This window comes from Tachyglossus aculeatus, chromosome 20 (genome assembly GCF_015852505.1).
Source record: "Tachyglossus aculeatus isolate mTacAcu1 chromosome 20, mTacAcu1.pri, whole genome shotgun sequence".
NCBI lineage: Eukaryota > Metazoa > Chordata > Mammalia > Monotremata > Tachyglossidae > Tachyglossus > Tachyglossus aculeatus.
The window spans coordinates 4,972,851-4,996,607 of NC_052085.1; the positions used below are offsets into that span (position 1 = coordinate 4,972,851).

At 43.1% G+C, this 23,757-nt stretch overlaps 1 protein-coding gene across 2 annotated transcripts in view; it reads right to left on the reverse strand.

Moving 5' to 3' along the window:
* The window catches only part of STARD13 (StAR related lipid transfer domain containing 13), a 326,179-nt gene that overhangs the window by 195,233 nt on the left and 107,189 nt on the right, over nt 1-23,757 (reverse strand). For both annotated transcript variants that reach the window (XM_038761765.1, XM_038761766.1), the window contains one exon: nt 19,921-20,049. In XM_038761765.1, the coding sequence (XP_038617693.1) occupies nt 19,921-20,049 (129 nt within the window). The remainder of the gene's footprint in view (nt 1-19,920; nt 20,050-23,757) is intronic.

Sequence of the window (23,757 nt, forward strand, 5' to 3'; positions counted from 1 at the left end):
CGTGTTCACTATGGGCGTTGCAGCTGTGGGCAGAGGTCCAGCTGGGTCTCTGAAAAAGCTCAGACAACAACAACAGTAATACTGATGATAACTGTGGCATTTGTTGAGAGCTTACTATGTGTCAAACACACTGGGTAGATACCATATAAGTAGAATGGACACTATCCCTATTCCACATGAGGGTCAAAGTCCAAGTTGGAAGGGGGAACAGAGATTTTATACGGATAAGGAAATTGATGCCCAGAGAATCAATCAATCAATGGTATTTAAGGAGTGCTTACTGTTTGTGCAGAGTGCTTGGGAGAGTACAATATAACAGAGTTAGTAAAAATGTTCCCTCCCCTCAACAAGCTTACGGTTTAAAGAAATTAAGGGACTTGACCAAAGTCACCCCACAGCCAAGTGGAAGAGCCCAGATTAGAACCCAGGTGTCCATAGATAACTTCTTCCTCAATTCCCCTCAAATGATGCTACTCCGACCACTTCAGATTTGGCATCCCAGATGGATATGGACCCAAGAGAGGCAAGTCTAAACAAAGATAATAATAATAATAAAGGCATTTGTTAGGTGCTTACTAGGTGCAAAGCACTGTTCTAAGTGCTGGGGTAAATACAGGGTAATCATGTTGTCCCACGTGGGGCTCACAGTTTTAATCTCCATTTTACAGGTGAGATCAATGAGGTGCAGAGAGGTTAAGTGACTTGCCCAGAGTCACCCAGCTGACAAATGGCAGAGCGAGGATTAGAACCCACGTCCTCTGACTCCCAAGCCTGTGCTCTTTCCACTAAGCCACGCCGAAGGGATCAAGAGAGAGGGTAAGGCAAGGGGAAGCCATTTCATGACTTTTTTTTACAACAATCTAATTAAGCTGGAGGAAGCGATTTGTCCAACTACATACTGGACAGTCCGGATTTCAGACAGCCTATCCCCTGTCCAGTCTGCTACGGCACCGGACTCTTTTATGGTTGAGATTTTCACGTTCAGCATCCAGCAACTCTCCGCATCATGTTCTGCTCCTGAGACCCCCCCCCCACCCTCCCAAGGGAGGCTGTGGCATCTATAATCACAGAACCTAGGGCGGGGAAGGCAAAACTTCTGGGGCGAGGGTCGGGGGTCAAGGGTCCGGGGTCATCCTGGAAAAACACCATGAGGTTCGGACGGACTCTGACTTCTTCCAGATGGTGAGTATGACATCATTACATTTGGTTGCGATCCCAGCAACACACGTGTGATGTCACGTATCTCTGTGTGCCCTGGATCCTAGCCGGGATACAGGGGTGAGAGACGGGTTGTAAGAGAGAAGGAAATGGCAGGGAATTACAGCACTCGGAGGGTCACTCTGTATTACCGTTCAATCCCTGTCACTAAATGATTCACTCAGTGGTAAACGTGTTTACCGGCTCTGTTATGCTGTACTCTCCCAAGCGCTCAGTCCAGTGCTCTGCACAAGGAAGCGCTCAATATGACTGATTGACTGATGGAGCCAGGATATTCTGGGAGTCTGTTCTCTTGAACTTCGTCTCATTGAAGAGGAAAGAAAAGGAAGGGAAGTGAGGCGGGCCCTTCTTTCACACAAAGATCAGTCAATCTGTGGGATTTATTGAGTACTTACTGTGTGCAGAGCACTGTACTCAGACTGTACTAACTTTTAGACTGTGAGCCCACTGTTGGGAAGGGACTGTCTCTATATGTTGCCAACTTGTACTTCCCAAGCGCTTAGTACAGTGCTCTGCACACAGTAAGCGCTCAATAAATATGATTGATTGATTACTAAGCCCTTGGGAGAGGACAATACAACAGACTTAGTAGATGCGATCCTTACCCACATGGACCTTGGAATCTACATAGATAGCCTAGCTCCCTTTGCTGGTTGATATACGGAGAATTTGCCAAGCAGCGAGAACTGGATACTGGAAAGAAACAGACAGCCCAAACCTCCTTAAAAACCCCTAGAAAAATAAACACACACACACATACACAGTAAAAAGGTCAGGGTTGCAGGCTGAGTTCCCATGTCAAATATTCCAAAATCAACAATGTGGTCTGGTTCAGTGCTATCGAAAGTCGCTTGCCCCGAATTCCCCTGACGTGATTCCAGGCCTCTCCACTTCCTGCCCATACTTCCTGCGACTCCCTAACCTCACTCCAAACTTGGCTGAAACGAGCAGTGATGTCAGATATCTTCAGCTCGGTCTTCAGTAGGTCACAAACCTTGACTAAAACGTACTCCGGTTTGTGAATAAAGCCAGGAATTGTTTTGTTTTGTCACTTCTTTCCCTGCTGAAAACATGCCAACTACAGAAGATTCACTGTATCTCCCAAAAGCCACCAAAGTTTTTTATTCCATTTTCTACCTCCTTGCCTGTTTTTACACCGTTGAGCCATGTACTACCGAGGTCACGGAATCCACCGACAGCATCGGGACTGACGATCTAATAATTAAGGGCTGTGCACCCCTTAAGCAATTGAGCACCCCAGTCCCACAGTACTTCTCCCACAGCTGGAGAAGCAGCGTGGCTCAGTGGAAGGAGCGCGGGCTTTGGAGTCAGAGGTCATGGGTTCAAATCCCGGCTCCACCAATTGTCAGCTGTGTGACTTTGGGCAAGTCACTTAACTTCTCTGGGCCTCAGTTCCCTCATTTGTAAAATGGGGATGAAGACTGTGAGCCCCCCGCGGGACAACCTGATCTCTTTGTAACCTCCCCAGCGCTTAGAACACTGCTTTGCACATAGTAAGTGCTTAATAAATGCCATCATTATTATTATTACTTAAGTAAGTATTCCTACACTTTACTGTTTCCCCTATTCTGATATCTATTTGAAGCAGTGTGGCCAAGTGGAAAAAGCACGACCCTGGAAGTCAGAGGACCTGGGTTCTAATCCTGACTCTGCCACTTGTTTGCTGCAGGACCTTGGGCAAGTCACGTCACTTTTCTGTGCCTAGGCTTCCTCAATTATAAAATGGGGATTCAATACCTGCTTACACTCTAAACCTGGGAGTGGGACAAATACTGTCAGACCTTTCTTTCAATCGTATTTATTGAGCGCTTACTGTGTGCAGAGCACTGTACTAAGCACTTGGGAAGTACAAGTTGGCAACATATAGAGACGGTCTACCCAACAGTGGGCTCACAGTCTAGAAGGGGGAGATAGAGAACAAAACAAAACATATTAACAAAATAAAATAAATAGAATAAATATGTACAAATAAAATAGAGTAGTAAATAAGTACAAACATATATACATATATACAGGTGCTGTGGGGAGGGGAAGGAAGTAAGACGGGGGGATGGGGAGGGAGTACCAACATTTTTATTAAGAAGCTTACACTCCAATGGGGGAATCTCTCAGTGATTAGACCTGATTAACTTGTATCTATCCCAGCTCTTAGAAGAGTGCTGGATACACAGTAAGCATAGCAAATGCCATTAAACAACCGAAAAAACAAAGAAACAAACAAAAAGAGGCACGGGAACATAAAGCAGCCTTGTTTCTGGCTTTAATGGCATGCAACTGGGGAGGAAGCAGGGCCATGTGATGGGCGGGTGGGGACCAGGGCCTCCGCCACTCCAAGAGGTGGCAGCCACATAGAACAGTGCTCGGCACATAGTAAGCGCTTAACAAATACCATCATTATTATTAGGGTCTCCAGGGCAGGGGCAGTGGAGGGCTGAGATAGGCTGAATTTCATGTCAAACCTCTGCGGGGGCGGGAAGCCAAAATGGCCTCATGGAAAGCTCACGGGCTTGGAGCGGAAACCCATACTCTAATCCAGTTCTGCCATTTTTCTACTGGGTGACCTTTGGCAAGGCACTCAACCTTTCTGAGCCAAGGTTTCCTCATCTGTAAAATAGGAAGTTGATACCTGCTCTCTCTGCCTCCTCGACTGTGAGCTCTGTGTGGGACGGGGGACTGAGTCAAATCCGATTATCTTGCATCTACCTCAGTGCTTCAAACAAGGAAAATGTTCAATCAATCAATCAATCAATCGTATTTATTGAGCGCTTACTGTGTGCAGAGCACTGTACTAAGCGCTTGGGAAGTACAAGTTGGCAACATATAGAGACAGTCCCTACCCAACAGTGGGCTCACAGTCTAGAAATAAATAGCACAACTAGCCTAATATTTTCATTCCTTATTTTTTGAAATTCCTAATTTCCATTTAGCCTCCTGGACCATTCCATGCATTGCTACATCAGGCAATATTATTTATTGAGGACTATATTAAGTACTTGGAAGAGTTCAATAAAACATCAATCATATTTATTGAGCGCTTACTGTGTGCAGAGCACTGTACTAAGTGCTTGGGAAGTACAAGTTGGCAACATATAGAGACAGTCCCTACCCAATAAATTGTGGGCTCACAGTCTAAAAGAAAAGGAAGTAAGGGGAAAATAATTCCACCAACCACGAAGGGACTCGAACCCTCAATCTTCTGATCTGGAATCAGACGCCTTATCCATAAGGCCACGCAGTCGTACGCGTACAGATATGATCCCTGCCCTCATGGAGTTTACATTCTAATGGGAAGAATTTACAATTTGTTTAATATTTAATTACCTAAATTCATTCATTAAATTGCATTTATTGACGGCTAACTCTGTGTAGAGCACTGTACTAAGCACTTGGGAGAGTACAATACAACAATAAACAGACACATTCCCTGCCTACAAATAGCTTCCAGTCTTGGTGGGGGGAGATGGATATCAATACAAATAAATAAATTACAGATAGGTACATAAGTGTAGTGGGACTGGGTGGGGGGAAAGAACAAAGAGAGCAAGTCAGTGCGACGCAGAAAGGGAGTGGAAGAAGAGGAAATGGGGGCTTAGTCTGGGAAGGCCTCTTGGAGGAGATGTGTCTTCAAAAAAGCTTCGAAGGGGAGACAGTAACTGTCTGTCAGATTTGAGGAGGGAGGGTATTCCAGACGAGAGGCAGGATGTGGGCTAGGGGTCGGCGGCAAGACAGGCGAGATGGAGGCACAGGGAGAAGGTTAGCGCTAGAGGAGCGATGTGTCCGGGCTGGTTGTAGAGGTGAGATAGGGTGGTGGAGTGCTTTAAAGCCAATGGTGAGGAGTTTTTGTTTGATGTGGAGGTTGCCTTCCTAATCCAGAGTTGTGGGAAAGGAAACATGTCTGATGTACTATGTCCATATGGGTTGGATTCACCCATGCAGATTCAAAAAATCCTGAAATTTAGCAGAATAGCAAACCCGGTTTAAAATGGAAGCTAATCAAAAATATTGAGCCATAATATCTACTTCTGGAAAGGCCGATACACTGAGTCATTTCCACATATTTGAAGCTGATTTTTTTAAAGCCTCTAGTTCTGTTGAATTTCAATAAAAATAGGTGCTTGTCTTTAGCCTTAAACCCATATCAAAAGAGTAAACGGCAGCATAAACCACACTATAAACCACAGTACAAGTGAGCTTCACTTGCCAGAAGAATTTGGAATCCCAATAAATTTGGATTCTGTGGTGTTATTCTAACACTGATATAAAGTGTTATAATGGAACTAGTCACGGTGAGAGGTTACTTTATCAATATCAAAGCGTCCTTTTATAATAATCCTACTTCCAAATTTTAAAGGCTTTCTAAACTTAGAGACGTTTTCCATGAGCGTAGATTGTAAAACACTTGCTCTCCTTAGGGTTCTCAAGGGATAAGGAGTGTAGATATGGCTTTTTCATCACTGATAAACTGAAATCAAAGTCCCAGTTGCTCAAGTCAAAATCAGAGAAATGCAAACTTGTAGGTAAATCAATATAAGTTCAGTACCAAAAAAAAGATGAATTAAAAACAAAATCCTACTTGAAATATGACCAATCCATTCTGTTCTCCTGAAACATTAAAAAAAATTTTAAAAAGGGCTTTGCAGAGCCTCAGCATGAATAATACTAAACAGCATTAAATGCTCCTGGGACATTCCTTCTAGGAAATTTCTCATGATCTCCTTCCACTTTAAGCAGACTCATGAGAGATAAGACAGGGAATATGGATATGAATGAACTTTCTTTCCTATTACTGGTACATGAGTTACTAAAAAACAAAAATCCAAGCCTATGGTGCTGGGGGGAGAAAGAGGGAGAGAGTGGAAGAGAAATGAAGGGTGGTAGGGAGGAAAGGAGGAAGGGAGAGAGGAAGGGGGAAAGGAAGGAAGGGAGGAAAATATTAAAAAGAAAACAGCACAAATTAAAGAAAATGAGGGCAATAAAATGGGGGGGCGGAGTTAAGCAAGGAGACAGAAGCTGTTAAAAAGGCATCATGAAATGACCTGAAAGGCATGATCATCATTAATATAAGAAGAAAATGGAAAGAAATAGCAACAGATGAGACGAGAATAAGAAGACAGAGTGGAATACAGTAAGACAGAGGCAGAAAGATGGGGAGAGAGAAAGCGGGGAAAAAGAACAGTCACAGAGGACAAGGATAGAGGGAAGAGCAGAAGGGTAAAGGGAGACAAAATAATAATAATAATGATGGCATTTGTGAAGTGCTTACGATGTGCAAAGCACTGTTCTAAGTGCTCGGGGGGATACACGGTGATCATGTTGTCCCATGTGAGTTAGATGAAAGGGAAAGAATCACAGACAGAAAGACAACAAGAAGGAAAAGACTTGTGAGGAACAGGTAATTCCGCTATTCTTTGATAAACTAATATCCACAGCTAAGGTTTACAAATCTAGTCTTTTTATCCACAATTCCCCAGCTTGCTCTCTCCGCCTGTCCCGAGCTCGGCTTCTACCTGGACCTGTCCCTAGCCTGTCCCTCCTCATAATTTTCCTCCAGCCTGGAATTCCTTTGATAAACTAATATCCAGAGCTAAGGTTTACAAATCTAGTCTTTTTATCCACAATTCCCCAGCTTGGTCTCTCCGCCTGTCCCGAGCTCGGCTTCTACCTGGACCTGTCCCTAGCCTGTCCCTCCTCATAATTTTCCTCCAGCCTGGAATTCCCTCCATCCCCAACTCTGACAGCATAGCTCTCCCTTTATTCAAAGCCCTCCTACAATCCTTCTTCTTCCAACAAGTATCCATCAGTCACTTCTAGCATGTATATACTTGTGTATACCCATCTTCAGCTTTTATTTAGATATATTTATTTAATTCTATATGCAATCATTTATATTGACTATGCTCTTTAGTCTTCCCACGAGAATGAATGTAAGATCTTTGAGGGCAGGAAACGTGTCGCTTCCTTGCTTTACATATCCCAAGCGCTTAGTACAGTAAAATGGTCTCAGGGATGCTCAGCAAATACCATTACTACTACTATTACGCCTGAAGGTAGTGCAGGCTCCTTATGGATGGGGAACATGCCTGCAAATTCTGTTATATTGTACTCTCCAAGTGCTTAGTGCAGTACTCTGCACATAAGTCCTCCGTAAATACAATCGATTGATTGATTGATGTATCCTTTGAGAGAAAGACACCAAGAATTCTGTTTGCTTTTACCATTTTTAAGTCCTCTGATGGGAGGTATTTCTGCTTTTTCACCCAAAAGGACACCCTGACTCTAGTGCTCTGCACACAGTAAACACTCAATAAATACCACTGATGGATTGACATTGTTATATGTAGAACAACTATCTGCAGATAATACCAGCATACAAATGTAACCCTTCCCACAAAGGATTACTTTGAAAGCAACACAGAAACTTTTTTTTAAAAAAGGACAGTAAAAAAGGACAGTAATTATTTCCTTAATTTATATGGCAAGCAAGTGAACCAGAGATCGATACCTTTTTAAACTAACCGCTTACTGTGAAAAATTGATTTTTTTTCTATTTGTAAGTGGAAATGGTGAATAAATATATCAAAGTCTAGCTCTCCCACAATGACATACAAATACATGAATACCAGGGGTCAGTCTCAATGGACTATCCAGGCCAAACAGTCCACTGCTCACGAAGATCATGGGATGCTTGGAAGAACACTGTGAAGGTTGCCTTCGCTGACATCAATCCTAACGTTTAGCGATGTCAGATCAAATATCCCTAACTCTTCCCCTCCACTGATGTTAGCTAAATGGTACATGCAGGAAAATTTAGGCTACAATAGCTCGAGATGTTGAATAATTCACTTGATACCCTACACTGAAAATGGCTTGATGATCTTCAGAATGATATTCCCCGAAAAGCAATGTTTCTCTTGATTTTTTTTCCCCCTGCATGACTTTCTTCTGAAATGCTCAATCTCTGAGAATTTATTTGGGGATGAAGAGCTGGGAAACACATTCTTGGACTCTATTAGTAAACACCCATGCTTAGCATTTCTGTATGTATCCTACTACGTAGACACTTACTCAAACATCTGTTTTTCCTTTCTCTTCTTCTATCTGCAAGTTATTTTTAGGTGTGGGTCCCAAGCTAGACTGTAAGCTCCTTCGGGGCACGGATGATGTCTATTAAGTCTGTGGTATTCTCCAAAGCACTCAGTACAGTGCTCTGCACATCATAGGTCTCTATGAGTATGACTAATAACTGACAGATTGGCTGGCACGAAAGAAGAAGACAGGAATAAAATCAAGGTTCTTTGAGAGGGTGTGTGGGAGGATTCATGGGAGAAAAAAGTATGTGGTTGTATCTGAATGTTTCCCCATTATTTGGGAGGAGATCTGCAGGCTTGTCTGCAGAAAAGTCCAACTGGAAAATCCTCAGAAGCAGTGACTTGTCAGTCAATTTTGTGTGTGTCCCAGCGGGAGTGTTTTATCACTTTTATGAGGCCACTGAAAGCACACAATGAGAAAACAACTAATTACCGAGAGATGAATCACCCTCCCACTAAAGGAGTTGGAAAGGCAGCAGATGGGTAATAGAGGAGGCCCAGCTAGAGGTCTCAGGGGCAACAACTGGGTGTAACCAATCACTACTGACCACGGTTCGTGATACAACAGGCAATTCGATGTAGCCTAGTGGAAAGAGCACAGGCATGGGAGTCGGAGGACCTGGTTTCTCACCCCATCTCCGACACCCCGTCTGCTCTGTGATGATGGCCAAGTCATCAACTTGCCCAGAGAAGCAGCACGGCCTAGTGGAAAAAGCACAGGCCCAGGATTCGGAGGACCTGGGTTCTAATCCCGGCTCCACCACAGCTCTGTATATATGTTTGTATGCAATTATTTACTCCACTTATTTATTTATCTATTTTTTTTAGACTGTGAGCCCACTGCTTTTTTAGACTGTGAGCCCACTGTTGGGTAGGGACTGTTTCTATATGTTGCCAACTTGTACTTCCCAAGCGCTTAGTACAGTGCTCTGCACACAGTAAGAGCTCAATAAATTCGATTGATTGATTGATTATTTTATTTGTACATATTTATTCTATTTATTTTATTTTGTTAATATGTTTTGTTTTGTTCTCTGTCTTCCCCTTCTAGGCTGTGAGCCCACTGTTGGGTAGGGACCGTCTCTATTTGTTGCCAATTTGTACTTCCCAAGTGCTTAGTACACTGCTCTGCACACAGTAAGCACTCAATAAATACGATTGAATGAATGAATGAATGAATGAAACTGCCAAGTGATCTTGGGAAAGTCACTTCACTTCTCTGTGCCTCAGCTACCTCACCAGTAAAATAGGGATTAAGACTGTAAGCCCCACAAGGGACACGGACTGTGTCCAACCTGATTAGCCTGTATCTATGCAGCACTTTCATTCATTCAATTGTGGGACAACCTGATCACCTTGTAACCTCCCCAGCACTTAGAACAGTGTTTTGCACATAGTAAGCGCTTAATAAATGCCATTATTATTATTATTATTATTATTAACAACTCGGGGCAAATGGCTGGAGGTATTTCTGCGTGTCTCAGGAGGCATTCCTGGCTGAATGGAAAATCAGACTCGAGAGGACAGGGCAGTTAGTGGATGAAAGGGAAACATATTTCTTCCTTGTATTACTGGGAGAGTAGTAAAAATCCCTAAGAGAATCTGTGTGTCATAAAAGGGACGTTCACCACCTTGGGTTTTAATGGCGTTCAGTAGCATCAGTTCAGCCCCCAGAGAATAAAATTGCTGAATACTTTCTAAATGCATAATGAGGGTCCAGAATGAATGCAATGTGTTTTCTCTAGGTGGCAATCCCTCATTTTAAAACCCAAAATCCTTTTAGGAAAAATGAATCCATATGTTTCGATTACTTTACAACAAAATGAATTATCGACTCTCTAAACGATATTCAGGAAGAATGCTTGGATATCTACGAAGCCTTGAGAATCCCGTCTCTCAGGAAACAGGAAGTCGTGCGACTCCAAGTGAGAATTCAGCAGCGGTCGGCTGGAGGACTGTATGTAGCTCCTCGGATAGCCACGACGGGGACAACCGAATCCTAGATTGGGCTTGAAGCTCAGATGCAACTCTGGCCCTAAGGGGATGGTCTGAAGCCCAGCGGAGATTGGGTCCACGTGCCCTGACGATCACTTGTTCAACTCTAAATTGATGCGTTCACCACTGTGCACTGTACGTCCCAAAGCACTGTGCCTAGCGCTGGGATTGATACAGATAACCAGTTCAGGCCCAGTTCCGGTCCCTCATCATCATCATCATCATCATCAGTCGTATTTATTGAGCGCTTACTATGTGCAGAGCACTGTACTAAGCGCTTGGGAAGTACAAATTGGCAACATATAGAGACAGTTCCTACCCAACAGTGGGCTCACAGTCTAAAAGGGGGAGACAGAGACAGATAACAAAAACAAACATACTAACAAAATAAATAGAATAGATATGTACAAATAAAATAAATAAATAAATAAATAGAGTAATAAATATGTGGCTCCACAATCTCAGATGCGGGTGTGGGGGCTGTTCGGGGGAGGTCGGGAGAGGGAGAGAAAGGAGGTGGGGAAGTATCTCATCCCCACTTGCCAGTGAAGGTTACACAAAGCAGGGCTGGGACTAGAATCCGGTCTCCTCGTTCCCAGTCCCGTGATCCTTTCCATTAGGCCACAACTGCCTCCTGGCAGAAAGTCTCCCCCAAGCCCAATTAACCCGATTTCTTTTCCAAGTTATCAGATCTTGTCTTGGCCTGGATGAAGCTCTAAAACTTCCAGCTTCCCACTTTACTCTCTGTGTGACAGACTTTTAGACTGTGAGCCCACTGTTGGGTAGGGACTGTCTCTATATGTTGCCGACTTGTACTTCCCAAGCGCTTAGTAAGTGCTCTGCACACAGTAAGCGCTCAATAAATACGATTGATGATGATGACTAGAAGACATTAACCAGGCATTCTCAGCCTCTGGGATCTTTGGCTGGCTGCCTCAGGTCCAAAGACCTATGAGGCATACACGTCTGTGCTGAAATTATACAGCAGATGGCACCTAAAAAAGAATTCAATATTTGGAGGGCGATGGTAGTATCTGGAGAACACAAGTTTACGGGCAAAGTAGGATGTACGTTTCAGGGACTTTAAAACATCATTTTGAATAGGATAGTAGATGTGTTTGAATTTGGGGATATGTAAGTGGGGCTTAGAAAACTTTTCATCCGTCTCCTTCGACAAGAGGATCTGTGGAAATTGCTACAGACTAGTTGTGCTATGTTTCAAGATCTCTCCAACCTCTCATTTTCTCTCGTGAAATGAACTCAAGCCCAGTAGGTCAATGACAAGCAAAGGACAGTAAATCTTTTACTTGGAGAAGTAAATTGAATAAGTAGTGTGTGTTAAGTTAAGATGAATCACTAAAAGAGCTGAGAGATAACCATTTATGTTTGCCCAGGATGCTAGGGGAAAAGGCGGAGGAAGAGTAGAGAGGCAGTGTGGTCTAGTGGAAAGAGCATGGGCCTGGTCTATCTCCCCTTCCAGACTGTAAGCTCATTGTGGGCAGGGAAGGAGTCTGTTTATTGTTTTACTGTACTCTCCCAAGTGCTCAGTAGAGTGCTCTGCACATAGTAAGCACTCAATAAACACAACTGAATTAATAAATGAGGACCTGGGTTCTAGTCCCAGCTCTGCTACTTGTCTGTTGTGTAACTATGGGTAAGTCACTTCACCTCTCTGTGCCTCAGTTACCCCATCTGCAAAACGGGGACCACGGATACATTCTGCTTAACTCTTTCCAACATACTCTAAATCTCCATAACATGGGTGTGTAATATGGAGTAATTTATCCTGTAATGCAGTAACTGGGTTCTTGCATTAACAGAAAACTGTGCTCTGGTATTCATGGCTTGACTAACTCACCGTACTAGCTCTTTCCACCGATATCGGGCATGTTATATATAGACAGACACGTGCTATGGAAAGAACGTTTCCTAAATCCACAATAGCAATCTATCCAAATCGGGCAAGGCAAGCACATCTTATGGCAGAACTCACTGTACAAGTCCCTTGAGGGAAGGGACTCCTTTGAATTTGCTATCATTGTGGGCAAGGCCTTTCCTAAGGCTTAGTTCAGTGCCTCACACTCGCTAAGTGCTCACTAATACCACTTTTACTACTAGTAGTACTAATACTAGTACTTCCTCTTGTACTACTATTACTAGCACTCCTAGTACAACTACTTTGGCAAGATTCAACACTGAACCATAAGAATAAGGGGAACCAATAAATATTATTTAATCCAAACATCACTGAAGTGAAATGAGAGTCACAATTGCTTTTTAAATCAATATGGCAATAATTCCTAACCAGATGAACCACTTGCCTGCTTTCTGTGGCGACCTAGATAAAATTAATAGCAGCCACAAAATATGTTCATAAAGCTCCTTAAATCTTCAGCCTCCAAGGCGGGAAATGCATGGATCATTTCACCTACCACCAATCTGTGCTCTTTTAAATTCTATTTCCCATGAATGTTAAACATATTCTTTATTGCAGAATATTCAGCACAGCTATGAAACCACTACATTGCCTAGATGAATACCAACATATCAGATGGATTCCTGCCGGCAATTACATGGTTTTGCTGAACTTGACATTTGCATAAAGTAATGGCCTAGTATTTATCAACCAATTGCATTTTTTTGCTTGTGAGTGACTGGGTACGTCAGATAAAAACCCGATTATAGCGTCATTAAAGGGAGTTCTGCAGGACAAATAATGGCCAACTGTCAGTACATCCTTAAGACTCCCTGAAAATGAGAATTGCTTTCCCAGTTTTACGTCTTTTGTTGTCATTACAGTGAATCCTGGCTTTCGACACTCATTACTGTTCTCTGCCTTCTTACAAACGAACGTATTTTAACTCCTTTTATTAAACACTTTATATCATAAAGTTACCGCCGTCCTTTTTTGCCTGCCGTCATGTTTTGATGGGAAAAGTGGGGCAAGGTTTAAGCCACCTATCGATGGTAACATATTGGCTGCTTACACCCATAAATGTACTGATACTTAGCTCCCAAATAGATTTTAGCTCAGTATTTCAAGTGAACTAAACATATTTTTAATACATTAATTTTATTTACTGAGTGCTTACTGCGTGCAGAAGACTGTCCTAAGCTCTTGGGAGGGTACAATATAACAGCTGGTACACACGTTCGTTCCCTGCCAACAACGAGCTTACAGCCTAGAAGGGGATGCAGACATTGATATAAATTAGCTATGGACATGTACGTAAGTGCTGAACGTAACTACTAAATTGATTTTAGACAGCAATTTCCCAGATAATTTGCTTGGGGATGAAAAGTGCAGAGAGTTGGAAGGCAATTATGCTCTGCAAACTGAACACACTCAATAAATAGTATTCACTGATTGATAACCTCAAGTTAAATCCCAGAGTTTCCACATCTGGGCCTTGCTATCTCCTGTAAAGAGCACCAGGTCATAGCCGGTGTTCAAAAAGGGAGCTGTATTTCCCCCGTTGAGCAAGACCCGAATCAGGAGTCACACAATTTACTTCCTGACACCACTGAAAATGAGGAGGGTTGATAAAACAAACCCCATCTTATTTGCCAATACTCCAATGAATAATTCATTTCGGGAAATAAGACTGAGGGAGAATTTGATGCTCTTGGGTCTCTCGCCGGAGAATACCGAACATTGTATGAAGCTCTCAGATAAATCAATTTCGGAAAATTTGGTTTTTCATTCCACTCTTTGTCTCTGCTGTGACAGCTGCGTAAGATAAAAAAAAAAGGATAACTTGACAGAGGAGTGAGTTCTTTCCCGTGGAGGAAAAAAATGGTGAGCAAAATGCATTCATAAGGGGAATACTGGCAGCTCTCATGGCCCCTAATGATGGTGACAACCAATAAGAGAACAAAAGACAGACCGACAGAAGTCAGAAAATGATAGTTATTGTGCCATCCAGAATCTTAAGCAGCTGTCTTTCTTTTCACTATCTAGTCTAAAATTTTGACAATAAACCTATTTTTCTTTGGATGGCCACGGAATTGGTCCAGAAACAGCATGTGTCAATCAAGAGAGAATAGATGTAGGAAGAGTTCCCAAAGACACCACGTGAAATGGGTGCTGATTTTTCATTGTGAATGTGGGGGCCGGAGGTGGGCAGGGATTTGAGGGGACTGGGAACTAGAAGGGAACAGGTTTCAGAGAGCCAGGGGGCCGGAAAGTGGCCATTTTGAACCCCTGACTGGGAATTCTCAGATCTTGTCAGACACCAAAGGTGAACAAGGCAAAGAGTTCAGACTGTAAGCTCACTGTGGGTAGGGAAAGTGTCTGCTAAATTGTTATGTTTTCTACTCTCCCATGCACTTAGTATAGTGCTCTGCACACGGTAAACGCTCAATAAATATGAAAGATTGACTGACTGACAGAAGCCATGAAACTGATCAATGCCCTAGAGTTGGCATCTCTGTCATCATCAGCAGTAGCAGCATTTGTCGAGCGCGAACAGAGTTCTCTGCGTCCTCGGCACTTGGGAATATTCAATGGACCCCCCCAAAAGAGCAAGAAACTGGGAGTGCGTGTATTTAGATTTCACTGGCCATCTGAATGTGTACAAGTTTGCCCGGATGATTATTTAAAAATAAAATGAGAGCTTGTTTGAACACTACTTTTTGCTCATGTAGTCTAAGATTGTAACGGGAGCATCTGGTAGAAGGAGCCCCGATTATCTGAGAGAAAAAGAGAAGACAGGAATGGTGGGTAGATTCAACACCAGCATGGGAGAGGATAAATACAGATGAAACCTCTTTGTAGTGGGAATTTATGATACTCAGAAGAATGCACCGCTTAACCAATGCAACTCTATCCAATGATAATCACGTAACCCTGTATTACTACAATAGCGCCTCTGTTTCCCTTCACTCCTAGGTTCTCGCACTATACCATGCTAGTTACACTGGGATTTTTCTTCTCCATCCCGTTAGGAGTAAGGACTCCCATTTTAGAACAGGCCTTTTCAATGGGCAACCCAACCACAACTCAGTGATTTAGAAATTCAAACGGTCTCAGTCTTTCTGGGGGTTTGGAGGCTGCTTTCAAATATCAATTGGAGATGGTCTGCAAGATTTCTTTTGGACACATTATGCTCAAATGCATGCAGTAAATGCACTGCATTTCCCCAACTGATCCCTAAGAAAACCAAGTACAAAGTGATCTGAAAAGCCAAGCAACAACCCTGCACTAAATTTTTAATTAAAGCCCAAGCACTCTTCTCATTTGGCCCAACCTGGCTTCTCTTAGGCTTTGGGCCAGGACTTATTTTCAAGACTGCTCAAAAAGACTGGGAGGTCTGGATTGTGACACTGATGCAGCTTGCAAAAATCTGGGAACACAATGTCATGGGAAAGCGTGACCAGGAAACCTATTTGCATTTGTAGTCAGTTGTATTTATTGAAGGCTTACGGTACACAGAGCATGTACTAAGCGCTTGAGAGAGTACAATATAACAATGAACAGACACATTCCCTGCCATTAGGTGATAATGCACACATTGAAGAAATTCTCTAAATATTTCAGTAACTATTAATATAGTATCACAGACACTGGGACACTCGTGAAGTCTGCCCTAGAGAAGTTGTTCATCAAAACTTAATCCGTACCAGTCTACTGGGACAAAGGCTTTGAGTGTGAGAGGCTGTGAGAATTACCATTCAGCCAACTCCTACACAGAGCCACCCGGGACTCTGATGTTCCTTCTTTTTTAAAAAATGGTATTTGTTAAGTGCTTACTATGTGCCAGCCTCTTTTCTAAGCACTGGGACAGATACAAATTAACCAGGTTGGATACAGTCCACGTGCCACGTGGGGCTCACAGTCTAAATCCTCATTTTACAGATGAGGATTTCACAGATGCCAGAGAAGCAGCGCGGCTCAGTGAGAAGAGCACGGGCTTTGGAGTCAGGGGTCATGGATTCTAATCCCAGCTCCAGCACTTGTCAACTGTGTGACTTTGGGCAAGTCACTTAACTTCTCTGTGCCTCATCTGTAAAATGGAGATTAAAAGTGTGAGCCTCACTTGGGACAACCTACCTTGTACCCACCCCCCCAGCGCTTAGAACAGTGCTCGGCACATAGGAAGCACTTAACAATTGCTATTATTATTGTTATTATTATTATTATTATTATTATTATGAGGGAACTGAGGCACAGAGAAGTGAAGTGACTTGCCCAGGATTACACAGCAGACAGGTGATGGGGCCGAGATTAGAATCCAGGTCCTTCTGACTCTTGGGACCGGGTTCTATCCACCAGGTCATGCTGCTTCTCATCTCCTGCTTTCCCCCAGCCTCGTTTGCTGCCCCTTCTTAACATCTCCTGTCACAGAGTCAAACTGACAGCTCAATAATTTACTTTGGGATAATTAAGATGTCAATGCAAAATCAAGACAAAGACAAAAAATGCCACAAGAAGCAGAACTAAGCAGGATCAAATACCCACCCCTGCTCCATAATTTACTGTCCCCTAAGATGCAATCAACAATGACTGACCTATAATGGTACAGGTCACGATAATGGATCCTTCCTTTTTAACTTGCACTGTTAATCTTCAAAAAAAAATCAATGGAGATGTAATAAAGGTTGTCTCAGGCTGAAGAGAGCTATGGGATGCAGTGTTAAAGGCTTATATGCATAGTAAAAGTTTGTACTCTGTAAATGAAATAAAATGGGGCTTCTAGTAAAGGACATTTCAAAGTCCTCTGATTCCCCCTTATAAGACAAAGCAACAAAAATAGCGGTTAATCGTTCCCCAAAACCCTGTAGGTCCATCTTTAAACTTCAAATCATATTTATTTAAGTTGTGGCCTGAGGGATTTAACCTAAGAATTCCTTTAAAAACTGATGCTCAAAGGGACCGAGATGTCATAAAACCCAACCAAGGACGTTACGTCTTAGCAACTAATGCAAACAAGCTGTGTCTACTTGATGTTCCCAGACAGCACTTATCCAAAGAGGGAAACTCCATCATCAAGACTCTCAAGGGAGGGAAAACTGGGCATTTCTCATCACCTCAACTAGGGGTTCACTCTTTCCAACGAAGGCTGTGGAAATTTACAGCGAGAAGTCTTCTCTGTCTCACTGAAAGAAATCAAGTCCTCATGGGAACTGTCAGACTATGCCTGCAACTCCCACGACACTCCCATCACTCAACAGATTGCAACGTGCATTTACCCCTTTGCTTGTCTAGGACTCTAATATATTATTCACCGAATCACTGCACTTCTGTATTTGGTCCATTTCTGCACACAGTTCACTTGTAGGCCTGTCTGTGACCATGTTTGGTACAGTGCTCTGCACGTAGAAAGCGCTCACTAAATGCCGTCGGTGGATGGACGTTCGCCTTGGACCTCCTAGAAGCTCAGGACTGGGTCGCTTGGCAGGATATTTATCTCAGGGCCATACTACAGAGGAAACCTACTCCAAACAATAAATACCTGTAGCGTTTATGCTCCTCGTGAACAGGGAACATATATTTCCCAAGTACTTTGTAAAAGGCATTGCATTAAGTAGGCACCTAGAAAATTCCATTACTATACGTAATAATAATGCTGTTAAGCAGTGCCAGGCACTGTACTAAGCACTGGGATGGATACAGGCAAATTGGGTTGGACAGAGTCCCTGTCCCACGTGGGGCTCAAAGTCTCAATAGTCATTTCACAGATGAGGTAACTGAGGTACAGAGAAGTTCAGGGACTTGCCCAAAGTCACACAGCAGACAAATGGCAGAGCCGGGATTAGAACCCAGGCCCTTCTGACTCCTAGGCCTGGGCTCTATCCATTAGGCCACGCTGTTTCGACAAGAGAACAGCAAAGAAAATACACGGTGCGGGGTGTTGGCCCAGTAACCAGACTGCTAAATGGGGGCATCATCATCATCAATCGCATTTATTGAGCGCTTACTATGTGCAGAGCACTGTACTAAGCGCTTGGGAAGTACAAATTGGCAACATATAGAGACAGTCTATATGGGAGCGTGTTAAGCTCAAATCCCTGGTCGCTGAGGGTGGATCTACAGAGAGCTGAGATTGTATGGTCCCATGACGGGGCCGTGGCAGCTTCAGAGAATGTGCCCAGAGCAGGCTCCTGGTTCATTCATTCATTCAATCATTCCATATTTATTGAGCACTTACTGTGTGCAGAGCACTGTACTGAGCGCTTGGGAAGTACAAGTTGGCAACATATAGAGACGGTCGCTACCCGACAACGGGCTCACAGTCTAGAAGGGGGAGACAGGCAACAAAACAAAACATTTGGACAGGTGTCAAGTCATCAGAATAAATAGAAATAAAGCTAGATGCACATCCTTAGGGGCATTTGTACTACTTAAATTACTTGTAAACTGGATACGGAAACACAGGCTTGGAATTCCATCATGTGGTTGGTTTGGGAGCATAGTGCCGGCAAGCCTGAAGTCATCTAGTAGAGGGAGCCTAGGGCCGGGAGTTGGGAGATCCCGGTTCTAATCCCAACCTCCCTGGGCCTCAGTTTCCTCAACTGTAAAATGCGGGGACGGAAAGAGGGAAGAAGAGAAAGCTGTTCTTCCTCCCTCTTAGATCGTGAGCCCCTGTGGAACTGGAACTGGGTCTGACCTGATTATCTTATATCTCACTCTAGAGTTTGACACAGAGTAAGCGTTATGTAAATGTCATAATTTTATTATGCCCAGAACATTTGCTACTGTACTATGTGGAAATAGACCATAAATACTTTTTCGATGTTGGAAATAATTAGCAGGCCTAAATGCCTGAAAATTTTACAGTCTTCAGAGCATCATCATTTTTGCACTGAAAGATCGCAGCAGTTTTACAAGAAAATTGAACCGTCCTAGGCTGCTTGGGAAACTCAATAAAATGGTGAGGAAAATGTTTTAATAATTATGTCTCGGTGCTCATTTTGTAGAATGAAATCTTCATATTTTCGGGGGCTTATATTTTCCTCTGGGGTTAAATTGCATTTGCCCCTTCCAGTTTTTCATGTGCTTCATTGTGAATGTGCAAACAGCATCTGTTTCACCTCTCCACTAAATGGAAAGCCTCCTGCAGAATCCGTGAATTGCTAATTCGGCAGGTGGTATTTGTTAGGCGCTTACTATGTATCATGCACTGCATTGAGAGCTAGGCTGGATGCAAGTAAATGAGGTTGGACACAGTCTTTGACCCACATGGGGCTCACAATCTGAGCAATGTTGTTCTCAGGTACAGTCTCCAGAGAGGGCACCTCTGCCCCCTCAACCCAAAATAACGTACTAAAGCTATTTAGTGATCTCCTTTTCTAACTGCAAAATCAGAACACTGTGCTGATTGGGAGAATGCAAAGGACGCAGTCCTTCAAACCAGGCTACAAGGAGCTTACAATCTTACAGGGTGCTTACAATCTCCATCCTTGTGGCTATTTCCAACAAGATAAACTTTTCTTCTTGTGCTTACCATGCCCAGGAAATCCTACCTGCCCCGATGTTACATTTATCTTAAAACAACAATAATAAGGAATGCCAATGAAGGTTTTTCTAGGCCAAGGAATATTACTTGTCCTGGAGCTCGGTAGGGTAGCCAGAACATTCTGAAATGTAGCTACTTACTTTAATTTTGGGGCGCGCTCCAGTCGGGTTTGGCCAGTCATTTAACTTCTGGAAGCTTCCCCACTTATTTCTACCAATTCCCTTCCTCTGAGGATCTCTGTCATCATCGGCATCCAGTTTAACAGAGCACTAGAAGGAAGGAAGAAAAAAATGACATTTCAATTTTCGATTCTCCAAAGTTTAGATAACACTTTGGAAAAAAAATCACTCAGGATTATAAGGCAAATTTGTTTAAATAATAATTAAGGATGGAAATAAGAGCAAATAACTTTATAAACATTTTTAGCTTCTTTTGTTTATGCCAGATTTTCATGAAATGAGGACACATTCTCACACCACTACAGGTGTACACTCATCTAGTAATAACAACAACAATACTAAAAATAATTGTAGTATCTGTTAAGCACTTACTATGTGCCAAACACTGTCGTTAACACTGGGGAGGATACAAGATAATCAGATCAGACACAGGTCTTGTCCCTCACGGAGCTTACAGCACCTGTATATATGTATATATGTTTGTACATATTTATTACTCTCTTTATTTATCTATTTATTTTACTTGTACATATCTATTCTATTTATTTTATTTTGTTAGTATGTTTGGTTTTGTTCTCTGTCTCCCCCTTTTAGACTGTGAGCCCACTGTTGGGTAGGGACTGTGTCTATATGTTGCCAACTTGGACTTCCCAAGCGCTTAGTCCAGTGCTCTGCACACAGTAAGCGCTCAATAAATACGATTGATTGATTGATTATAGTCAAAAGGAGAGCAAAGAAGGTATGTTTTCACTTTGAGTTGTAGAAAGCAGGCAACAGCAGAACTAGGGAACATTCACCCGACAACACACATCTGTCTGAATGGAGCAGGACACAGTCTTGAACAAAATATTTGTACACTTGCGTGCACTCAGCACAGCGGAAGTATAAAACTAATTCTTCTTAACCTGGGTTTCTGCAAGAATGCAACTCGTATGCTCTAAGAGAAATGGGGGCAGCTACATTCATAAAAATAACATGAAGGAAGTCACCTGGTCTTTATATCATGATGATAAAAGAACAATATGACAATGCACGGTCACTTTGCAGTTAATCGATTAATTACACACTGCCAATTCTACTTAAAAGGTTTTATTGGGTGCTGGAGAAAATTGCAGTCTGGCAATTTTAGAAAAGGAAAAGAAAAAAACCCATAGCCGTGATGTTTTAAGAGGCAGAGATTGCGCTATCACCTCAAGCAGAACCACATCTGAATCCTAGGGATGGAAAGTTTGCACACACATGATAAAGTGAGGTTTGACATGGCTCTGAAAGCCCCATTTAAAATTCACGGCATCTCATTCCGACCAAGAGATCACACTTGGACAGGCCTCAGTGATGAATACTAAGCCCACCCCATCATTTTCCAGCTGACTGAGGGGGCATGTCCGCCACATTACAAGATCCCTGAGGGCAGGGATCATGTCTACTAATTCTACTCTACCCTCCTGAGCGCTTAACACAGTGCTCGGTACATAGTAAGTGCTCAATAAATACCACTGACTGATTAAATTGAAGTGCTGGGATTAAGTGCTCAGTGGTGGTTGGTTTCTCCCATCATTTGTTCTCCTGCCTTCACAGAAATGCTTATTGCTGAACTACTTGTGTGAGAAAAGGCAAACCATTAATTGATATAAAGAGGACCCTGAACAATCCCCAGGGGAAATCAAGCAACTGCAAGATCAAAACCAGCTGACAGGAAAATGGTTTTATTCAACCCAATGATAAAAGTTCAGGCTCTTCTATCCTGCCAAATGAATGCACTGTTGTGTTTTACTTCCGAAAAAAAAAAAAATCCTCACATCCTTGAGAGCCATTTTCTTGAAGTTTTTCCAGACTGTTAATAACCGAGTTCTGTTATCACTTCCAGAGGTCTGTGCTGTGGTATTTTCTTTAGGTAACTGATCCCTGGATCTCCTTTCTAAATAACGTGGCTTCACCGGACATGTTTAAAGGGGGCCCACCTGTATCTAGGATTTTAAACCAAATCTAAAATTTAAGTAAAGGCTTTTTTCTACCTTGTATCTACCCCAGCCCTCAGAACAGTGTTTGGCACATAGTAAGTGCTTAAATACCATAATCATTATTACTATATTATTATTATTATTCTCTACTTTCAAGCCAAATTCCCTCAATACAAGCCCTTCTACAACTTGTTAGAGGTTACTGTGCCTGCTGTTGTCTTTTCATGCCTACTGCCCTGTGTCAATGCTGGTCACTGCACTTCTCACTCCCTGGGAGCAGAGATATGGCCCACTTCTGCTCCTTCTAATTCTGCGAGGAGATGAAATCGGCTCCCAAACAACGAGCTGAGGCCTAGCTATCCAAATGCTTGCGGGTCATGTTCTTGCAGACTCAGCTGAAGCGATAGCCGGGTCCAACGCCGTGTGCCTGGGCACAAGCCACGTCTCGGTCGCCATGGTGTGCCCAGGCCAAACACACTCGTGCTTTGGGAGAACATTCCCTAATGTCCTTCTAGCCAAAACGTGTATTGGAAACAGGTGTCGGGAAGACTTGCCGTGATGGCTGTCGTGGCAGTTGGACTCTGAACCACGAGGAGCTTGAAACTCTGCCCCTCGAGCCACAATTCCCTATCCCTCTTGTTGCATGGAATGCTGTCCTTGACTCATCTTGCTTTTGTGTTTTTATTGTTTCATCATTCCTTATGTGTCTGTTGTCCATCCCCCCTCCCTCACCTCCTTTACCCTTGGACCGTGAGCTCCGAGAAGGCTAGGGACAATGCCTAATTTTCACCTATGTATTTTTTTTCTTCAGAGCTCAGTACAGTGCTATGCAAAAGACAAGTGTTTAATAAATTCCAGTACTACTAATTTTGCGCTGTGGCTGAACTGAGTGTATCACGGTAGCTCATTTGAAATCAGGTTTCTTGGGCCACAAATGGGGCAACTTAAAACATCAGTAATGTACTTTCCTTTAACTCTGGGACGGTCAAAGTGAGTAATTGGGATTCCCTAGACACTGACAATATACCTGGAGGATAACAAAGCGAAAGCAGAATCCTGGTGAGGCAGAAACACAGAAAGGATCATTAATGAAAGAGGGGTGGAATGTGCAGATGGCAAATTAGGGGTTACTTGGTGAGGAAAGCTTCAAGAGCTTGGCACACAGTAAGCGCTCAACAAATACCATTTAAAAAAAAAGAGGCAATGTTATTTGAGCTAACTGGGAAAGGGGGGAACTGGAGCAGGGGCAAGGTAACACCCCTCTCTTCAGAGGGCTGACGAAGGGAATTTAGGTCTCTCTGGTGACAGACGGTGGAGAAATCTGGACCGAGTTCAGAAGAGAACGCAGTAGCTAATTAGTCACATGTGGAGGCTGACTGCAGAAGGCCATAACTAAACCCCATTGGTAGGACACAGCATATGAAAGTGAAGATTCATGCAACACAAAAAAAGATGAATTACACACACTTCAGCATTTTGAATTTCCTTTTTCTTCCCCATTGTCGTCTAATCCCTGGTCACGTTTTTGTCGAATTTCTTGAGATTGTATTTCCATCTGACTGCCAGGCCTGTTCTCTAGCCACTAGGCAACACTGGTTGTTCTTGTATTTGACTTATCTGAGGGTGGCCTTTTCTCTGGTTACATTCCAGACAGTCCAGTTTTCAGCTGGTCTGTCTCCTGTCCGGGATGGATACAGCACCAGATGACTTTACGCTTGGTGTTTTTCTTTTAACCGCCCAACTTCCCTCCGCCTTGGGCTCACGCTAACGAGTCCTGCGGCTCGGAAGTGGCTCCCGTGTTTCCAGGGATACGGATGGAGAACACACTGCCTCTAGA